General features: G+C 39.9%; 1 protein-coding gene across 3 annotated transcripts in view; it reads left to right on the forward strand.

The window, feature by feature from the left end:
• Positions 1 to 9,519, forward strand: part of fat2 (FAT atypical cadherin 2) — a 113,488-nt gene that overhangs the window by 99,742 nt on the left and 4,227 nt on the right. For 2 of the 3 annotated variants that reach the window (XM_034883944.1, XM_034883945.1), the window contains 3 exons: positions 1,537 to 1,627; positions 1,789 to 1,937; positions 2,863 to 3,137. In XM_034883944.1, the coding sequence (XP_034739835.1) occupies positions 1,537 to 1,627; positions 1,789 to 1,937; positions 2,863 to 3,137 (515 nt within the window). Of the gene's footprint in view, positions 1 to 1,536; positions 1,628 to 1,788; positions 1,940 to 2,862; positions 3,138 to 9,519 lie in introns of those variants that run through there. The other variant, XM_034883946.1, reaches the window with a different exon arrangement.

The following is a 9,519-nucleotide window of genomic DNA, read 5'->3' on the forward strand; positions in this document are numbered from 1 at the left end:
CACGTTCAAACAAAATTACAGCATAATTTGCATATTCCTCCTTTCAATAAGGCCGCCTGTGGGATTGCATCGCTCCTCACGGAAATTAACAGCAATCCATATTCCAGGTGGGGGTTTTAATGAAAAATGGCCGCTGCTGGATCCTAAATGCAGGCAGTAGGGGTTCGTCGTGTGACTTGTAAAACACTCAGTTAGATATTTTACCATGCTTGGGAGGTTGTTGTCGCGGTCTGATAATTACCTTCACATTAAAATCAGTCTGTGCAAAGGACAGCAACACCTGAGAGGGAAATGTATTTTGATTGAATTCCATCCACACAAAACATCCATCATCCATCAACACGGTGTCCAATACAAAGAAACTTACAGCACTTCGAAAGAATAACGGATGCAGTATTTTGCTCTGTAAATGCTGGAATACACGTTCATTGCTCAACAGCAAGTGAATTCAGCACCTGGGAAATGAGTAACGCTAAACGCCAGGCAGATTTATGTAAAACAAAATGATAGGTTTTGTCAATATCGCAGCAGCAGCAGCAGCACTTAGCAATCAGAGCTCTGCCAGTCGGTCCCCAGGGTCGCTTTCCAAGCCTGGACCTAAAAGATGGAGGGTCGCGGTGAAGCTCTCAGCATCATCAGTAAAATGTAACATTGACTCTCGGGAGAATGTGCAAGCCTTTGTGCTCTTCACTCTAACACTCTTGATCGGAAATGAAATGGCCATCCAAGTAGATTAAATAAAGCTTCTAAAGCTCTGCTATATGATCCCACATCCGCAATGTCAGCATCTTAGGATGAGGACAAAGATGATCACTGAAGTACAGTGTAAGGCAAGTTACTTTTAAAAAGTAATTAGTCAAAGTTACAAGTTACTTCTTCACAAAATTAACAAAATGAGTTACTCAGTTTCAAATTATAAAAGTAACTCAAGTAATACATAAATCGAAATTATTTTAATGTTGCTGGTGGACAAAGTGAGATTAGCCTGCAATCAAATGGCACATATGTAGATATGATGTCTATATAGTGGATCGATAAAAATGACACAATAGATGTTATGGAACATTTGATATTTATTGGCCCTCATTTGGGCTCCATACCTGTCTCTCGTTGACTGATCTCTCGTCGACAACGCCCAACTCTACCTCTGATTGGCTTACCATGACATTTATCTTCACCTCAGCCAATCGTCAGCATTTATGTGCTTGTCTCATGCACTGCCCACTAACCAAGGAAGAATAGTAAGAAAAAAAGTCTTTGCCTCTCTGCTCAGAGATCTAGTTGGTCTTTTGAAATAAACAGCTTCAATTACAGTAACGCACCGCATTCTTTTGGCAGTAACAGTAACTGCGTTATTAAGAGGGGAAGTCTAATCAGTTAGATTACTTGTTACTGGAAAAAATAATGCGGTTATTTATAATGCCGTTATTCCCATTACCGTTCTGACAAATAACATGAACACTACAAAACTACAGCATATAATTATGATCATTCATGTCCTCTCCAAATCTCCTAAATCCACTTTCAATCCTACAGGTGTGACAATCAGTGTTTTCCCAATCCGTGTCCTGAAAGCTTTGGTTGCAAAGTCACTGATGGCTCCATCCACTGCGACCCGCTGCCTCAGGTCAGTCAGGTCAACAAATAATGACTTTTTTTACTGCTTTTTTTTTTCAGTGAAAGTATCACAAAATTCTTATTTATTGACCGTTAAGGGAAAATTACAATTAACAGCCATAGGTACTTTAACTCATACTCATTCTATCAATTGTTCTGTCTATCTATCAGGTATCTCCAATGATTGGCTACATGGAAATCATGGAGATCGGCGTCAGCGTGCTTGGATTGCTCTTCTTGGTTGGCATCTTTGTTTGCATCAGGAAACGTTACGTACAGCAGAAGAAGAAAAAGCCCATCTGTGTCCAGGACTCCAATGGGTAAGAGTACATGTAGTACAAATAGCAAAAAACTGTCCTGCAGCTTTCTTAACTTTTTGCACTGTTTAATGTTATAAAGTCTTTGTACACCCAATGGAAATCAAACAGGGAAGTAGCCAACCAGCAAGGAAAACAAACTGGAGAATTTGATTTCATCAGAAAACCAAATTTCTTAAATTAGTTGTACAGGGATGCTTTCCCTGTTGGAAAGCTGCTTTACTTGCAACACCGCAGGCTAAAAATGGATCTGCTCCCCAATTTCTGAAACTTGATTTTTTTCCCAATCTCCTCCAACATCCCAAACATGTAGTTAAAGCTGGATGAATTGATTGTTAACCACTAGAGGGCAAAGGATTTATAAAGCCAGCAGAACCAGCACATGGTCCTGACAGACTGTATTAGTGTTTTCAGCAACACCGAGCAGCATTATTATCCATGTGTGTCCAACACAACAAGCATTCTTCCAAGCCAAACATTGATAAACAGAAGCCTAGTTACTAAAGAAGGCAGGAATCTGTCTCTATCTCCAATAACTCCACCAATATTCAGTGTTTCCCTGAGTTTGTGGAAGACTTAGGTGTACATAATTGGCTGAGAGTTTAGGATTCCTCCATCAAGAAATGTTACGTCTTGCCATTGTTATTACCTTATCACCTTACTTCTTGATTAATATATCTGTGTTTAAAACGTTGGGAAAGCTAGAGGAGATATTAAATAACTAACTCTTAAGAAGCTTAATAAAGACCAAACTTTCTAAAGAAGTCCACTGGGGACCAACTACAATCAGTCTTTTAATTATTGTCTATGCTCACATTGATTTTGCATTCATTCAACTTAGCTAGTGTCCTAAAAGGCCTTATAAAGGCATGGGAAATCCCTTGAGATTAATATTTAACTAAAACATATATTTTTTTTACGCCCTTAGCTACTTCCAGCCCAGTCTGGCCAAGAGCCTCAAAGCCAACAACCAGGAAGTGAACCCCATAGAGATGAGCTCGCTGGTCGGTCCCACCAACGACCTCGACCACACGCCGTTCCGGTCTCTTCGCCCACGCAGCCAGATCATTTCGTCAGGAGGCGAGGTTTTCTGTCCAAAGACGCAGGGGCCGGTTGTGTGCAGTGTTGCCCCAAACCTCCCTCCCAGGCCACCGTCCAGCTCCGACAACGACTCCATCAGGAAGAACCACTGGGAATATGAAGGTGTGTGTCTGTGTGTGTATTCATGATGTTAGTATGATGAACATTGTGATTTTGATTAGTATACACTTGTGTCCATCAGAGAGCCCTGACAGGTTGATTTTTCAAATATAAAATGTCCCATTTAGTACATATTGCAGCCACAATTCTTCAACAAAAAACTTTTTTTTTTAGTTTTGTGACAGCCATCAATCCAACTGCAACTGAAAATTTCTAATTTTAAAAAGCACCATTTATGGCAGCTATTGTTGTAGAAAAGGATTCTGTGCTTTTGGAGTAAACATTCGGGGCTGGGGCCCCAGAAGCCACACCCTCGCTCTGCCACTGTCTTACAATATCTTTTCTGTTTTGTTTTTTTGAGATAGTCGAGCACAGCTGTCTACGTTTCACTTTGTTACAGCTATAAGTGATAAAGGGTCGAGATCAGGAGACAATGATGAAGACTTTAAAGATGACGATACCGAGTGACCAATGAACATCAGAATAACTGCGTTTCTTATAGTCTACTTGTTCTGCCGTGGTCAGTTAATCTATTTCTGTGAAACAGCTTTGACACAACTCCTTCTTTCTGAGACAATTCTACTAGCTTACACATTCTGATCTATTCCTGCAACCTTCACTCTGACTCTGCCCTAAAAGCTCCCTCTGAATGGTTTACTGCTGTTTAGCTTTTACATGCATAAATATCAACCTATCAATGAGTAGCTGTGTATCTTTAACATCTTGAATTCAGTTGCGTGATTTCGGTCAGTATATTGACAATTTAAAGACACATGATGCACTGAAAACACAGAAGAAGTATATCTTCTGCAATCGAGATACAAGGCAGCTGTTGTTGTGTATGTTGGCCTCCTGTGTTATCATAGTTATATCTAGTAACACCAAACAGTGAAGAAAATAAAAGCAGTTAATTTCAACCTATTGTTAAAAACCTCAAACTGTTGTGCTTCACAGCTACTGTTCTGAAGGTCAGAACAGGCTGAATGATTCAGTCACTCACGGTCATATTAAACAAATGTTTCTTTGCCAGTGGAGTGGTGCGCTGGGAGTTTGTGTTTAGACTCATCTGTCAACAAGCTATGATAATTAAACTCTGGAAGATGAAACATTCATACGATGAGGCCGATTGGAAGCGATAACATCAGGGGATAAAGTAATTCCCTGGTTTCATCTCTCAGCATGTTTACTTCCCACTTTCTCTTCCTGCGATCCTCTTCGCCTCCATCTCTCTGCTCGGTGATGTTTTTTGCCCCCAACGTCGCCTTCCAGGCAGCTAACCCTAACCTTAACCCTGAATATTACCATTGCCACGCTGCCTGGAAGGAGACGTTGTGGGCAAAAAACACCAAAGAACTCTCAGTCCTTATTATTTCTATATACAGTAACCTTGGCTATGTTAAATAGCGTGGCTTTGGCTCAGTGGTAGAGCAGTCCCTTGTTAATTAGAAGGTTGGAGGTTCAATCCCTGCAGTCCATTGTTGAAATGTCCTTGGGCAAGACACTGAACCCCGAGTTGCCCCTGATGCTGCGAGTGTGTTATCTGATGAGCAGATGAATGCTTCCTGTACTATGTAAAAGCTCTTTATAAGAACATCTTTTATTTTGCAGTCCTTTTCTCTCACCCCTTTTCTCTCACACTCTCTCTCTCTCCTTTTGTGTGTAGCCAGTTGTTTTCATGTACCGGATCAATACGCCGTGCTGATATGTTCTTGAGACAGATGAAAAGAGGCAGATGAGGCATTTGCCATGCCATCATTCCCAAGGCAGCGCTAGCTCGGCACATCATTCACATCCTCGACCTTATCAGGGAAAATAAAGGACACATTTCTGTAGTCGTTACCCCCGGACTGCGGCTGAACGCTCTATACTTTGCGTTTTGTTCACCCTGTGACCCTGAAAATGATTCAACATGTTGTGTGGTTCTTAACTACACCTGACATGTTCTGTGTGTCTGTGATGCTTTAAATGGTAACAAATTCTGGAATAAAGATAATGTCTCAACATAAAAGCATTGCAGGCTGTAAGTAAAACACAACTGACTTAATACGGGGCCTTTGCCTTCTATCACCAGCACTGTTATCGACATCCAATCACAGAATCCGTCAACTACTAGCCATCATGAAGCCATGTTTGGCTGTCAAATGCCAAGATGATAAAATTACATTGTGCTGGAGAGAGGAAGCCAAAAAGAAAAAGATGTGAGCAACTATCTCTGATTTTATTTTATTTTTTATAGAAGTATTTTGTATTTTGGGGATTTAATGTACTTTTGTTCAGACTAAATCATTTTCAAGCTTTGTCTTAAACTATTTGAAAACTGGTTTGAAACGACTGCGATAGAATGATATAATTTACCTGGCTTGTGATCCGTCACAACCACTGTCACTGTCATTATTTAGCCAAGTATGTGCAGAAGGATAAATGTCTGCACCAAATATCATATTCCTTTTTCTATATATTTGCTGAATAGTTTCTTTCAATAAGAACTAAAAGCTGAGGGGTCGATAATGAGACTTTAGTTTTTTAAAGATTAAGATTTTTAAAGATGGGCCTAGGTTAGATAAAGACATGAAAGGCGAGAGAGGGGGGGAATGACATGCAGCAATTGGCCGCAGGGTGGAGGTGAACCTGCGGCCTCTGCGCCGAGGAGTAAACCTCTGTATATGGGCGCCTGCTCTACCAGCTGAGCTGCCCAGGCGCCCGTGACTGCAGTTTAAACACGCTAGATGGATGACAGCCTCAATATCCGATACGGTTCATTTTCAGCTCTCAAATCCGAGTTTTGCTCTGCACCGCGGCAGCCCCTCTCGAACCTTCATGTTTAGAGAAGGTTATTTTCAACAAATCATGATTTTTAATGTCCTTTTTCAGGCTGTTTATAAAGCAAATTTAGGGAAAAGACTAGAGGCGTACTTCGTTAAAGAGAAACACCAGTGAATTTAAATACACGTTGCTAAAACTGTACAGCTCGGCAGTCAACCAAGACCGAAGAGAGTCCCCCTGATACATGCATTAATGTGTACTGGGGTGACATTTTAATACAGATTTATGTTTCAAAATGTTCTGTTATGCCCCGCTTCACTCGTTAATAATAGCGAGAGGCCCAAAGGCGGCAAACATTCATCACTTCACCGGTAAAATGCAAAAGCCTTTAAATATACAAACAATTATATTTGCATAGTAGATTATTTGATCCACATTTCATGAGGCCTTAAATTCCTTTTCAGAGGTATTATAATCCCACTTTGACATAAGCTTCAAATGAAGAGTTACCTCGAAGGAGAGCTCAGTTTGGTGTAATTAATCTTTAAGTGAGCAATCTGACATTTATTATTCATGTTGCACCCGAGGTGGGGATCCGAGTCCTTTTGTTCTTTGCACGTTTTAGAAAAAGAACAGCTGTTGTTCTAACAGTACTTATTGAATGGTTCAAAGTATGGAAATAGCAACCTTTGAATCAGAGCTGAATATGTCCTTTGATGTCTGTTGTTTTAAGCCTACAAAATTACGTAGATTTAAAGGTTCAGATTTAGTCCAATGCTAATTACTGTGGAAACATTCATTGTGCATTAGTTGCCACAAGCCGACATTCTAGCAAAAGCAAATTAAGAAATTGTCAGTGAATGTTTTTGCAGTTACACTTAGTATAGTCTATATCCACGATGTTCCACTTCCGGGATTGTTCAGGTCCTGCCGGAAATTCCACTGGATTTCCTACATCTTCCTCTTTCTTTGTGTTGGCGTTCTAACCTCCATTGTATTTCTGAGGACTATGGTTTACTGCTCCTCAGATCTCATCAGGGTAAATTCAGACAGCTATCTAGACTATCTGTCCAATCTGAGTTTTCTGTTGCAAAAGTGAAACAACTTTTGAACGTACACGTTCCACCAAAACAAGCTCCTTCTTGAGGCTATTTTGCAGCTGCCCGTGGCTCTGTCCTGCTCTTAACGCCGGCCAAGACAATTGTGATTGGTTTAAAGAAATGCCAAAAAAACAGAGCATGTTTTTCTCCATCTCAGGATGCTTGATGTGGACTAGCCAGACCCTCCTCCGCAGTGCTGTGGAGGACGGTCAGGCAATGCGAGACTACCCTCAGTAAGAACATTTTGCGACTTGGCATGAGTTTATTTCAAAACATATTAGCAAATGAACAGTGTGTCAACATGATTTTCATTATCAGGATATAGGGTTATATTAATAAAAAATATATATGTTAAAGAGTCACAGACTACTGAAGATGAGATATAGTAAACACCGACATATACTCACTGTAAAATCTGCCAGTCTGCTGATTTATTGCAGGCTGCGTCAGTTATCAAAGTTCTCTGCTAAGAAAATAAAAGTACTCTGACTTTGACAAGAAGCAGCTCTTGTCCCTAACTACTTATTGAATAATTATCAAGCAATGCTGAATCCCTTTGATGTCTATGAGGTCTACAGAGGGATGTTTAAAGTTGCTTAGCTTTTCATCTCTTAAGCCTTGAAACATTATCATTGTGCAAATACTTATTTCACTTTGTTGCCTTCCTTTTCCCTCTCCTTCTGTTTGTCTCTTCTCTCTTATTTTCACATGTTCACACCCTCCATCACTTGCTCTATTTTTTCAGTCTCTCTCTTGTCTCACCTTCTTTCCCTGATTCTGTCGCTCCAAAAATGTGCAAGGTAACCATTTATTTTCCTCATTTGCTCATTTGCTTTACAGTGGGACTCAAAAGTTTGGGCACCCCAGGTAAAAAATAATTGTACTAATGCGCATAAAGAAGCCAAGATAAGATGGAAAAATCTCCAAAAGGCATCAAATGACAGAAAAGACATTTGTATAATATGTCACAAAAAGTTAGATTTTATTTTCATCATTTACGTTTTCAAAATAACAGAAAACAAAAAAATGGCGTCTCCAAAGGTTTGGGCACCCTCCAGAGTTAATACCTCTAACCCCCCCTTTGGCAAGTATCACAGCTTGGAAACGCTTCTTGTAGACAGCCAAGAGTCTTTTGATTCTTGTTTGAGGTATCTCCGCCCATTCTTCCTTCAAAAAGGCTTCCAGTTCTTTTAGATTTACGGGCTGTCCGTCACACACTGGTCTGTTCACAGATTTTCAATTATGTTGAGGTCAGGAGATTGTGAAGGCCATGGCAAAACCTTCAGTTTATGCCTCTTGATGTTATCCACCGTGGATTTTGAGGTGTGTTTAGGATCATTATCTATTTGTAGAAGCCAACCTCTCTTTAATTTTAGCTTTTTCACAGGTGGCATTAAGTTAGCGACCAAAATTTGCTAAAATGTTGTTGAATCCATTTTTCTTTCTACTCGTAAAATGTTCCCTGTCACTGGCTGCAAAAAACCCTAAAACATTATTGATCCATCCCCCCATGCCTAACAGTTGGACAGAGGTTCTTTTCATTAAATTCTGGGCCCTTTCTTCTCCAAACATACCTCATTCCTGCCAAAAAGTTCTATTTTTAATCTCATCGGTCCACAGAACTTGTTCCCACAATGCGTCAGGCTTGTCTATATGTTCATTTGCTAACTTTAAACGCGTGCATGCTGGAAACTGTGCAGGATGCCCAAACTTTAGCAGACGCCTTTTTTTTCCTGTTATTTTGAAAGTGTCAATGATGGAAATTAAATCTAACTTTTTGTGACATATTATACGAATGTCTAATCTTTATATCTGATGCCTTTTGGAGATTTTTTCCATCTTTTTTGGGCTTCTTTATGCACATTAATAAAAAAATGTACCTGGGGTGCCCAAACTTTTGAGCCCCACTGTACTTCTAACTAGCCCTCTCTGTTTGCTTTTTGTCTTGTTTTCACTCTCTCTCTCTCTCTCTCTCTCTCCTTCTCTCTCTATCTCTATCTCTCTGTCTCTCTCTCTATCTGCTACTTTGTCCTATTTTCTCTCTGTCTCACAGCAAAAGCAGCTAGGCGTCTGCTTAGTATTCTCAGTAGTTCAAACAACAGTAGGAGGCTTTTTTTTAAGTTTTGTGTGAAAAAACTGCATAATGCTTCTGGCTTGTTGAGAATTTGGAGATGAAGGGCAGGCATTTGAAATGGTTTTTGTTTTTGATTTTGACTCATCTCGCCCCATCTGCAGGGTGTCTCCTGTCAATCAAATGGTGTGAGCTAAGCTGCGACACTGTAGGACACTTTGGATCTTTTGTTCAATAGAATTATTACATTATTGTTATCACTGTTATACTTTTATAAAAATATCAATAAAAGCACCGAAAACTTAGAAAAAAAGTGCCAAGGAGTTAAAAAAAAAAAAAAATTTAAAAGGCGTACAAAACACATAAAACACTGTCAATAAAAACCTTCAAAAAGGCAACAAAACATGTCCAAAAAACAGCGGCAAAAACCTTGAAAATGATAACGGGGGGG

The sequence above is a fragment of the Etheostoma cragini genome, chromosome 10 (assembly GCF_013103735.1).
Source record: "Etheostoma cragini isolate CJK2018 chromosome 10, CSU_Ecrag_1.0, whole genome shotgun sequence".
Classification (NCBI taxonomy): Eukaryota; Metazoa; Chordata; class Actinopteri; order Perciformes; family Percidae; genus Etheostoma; species Etheostoma cragini.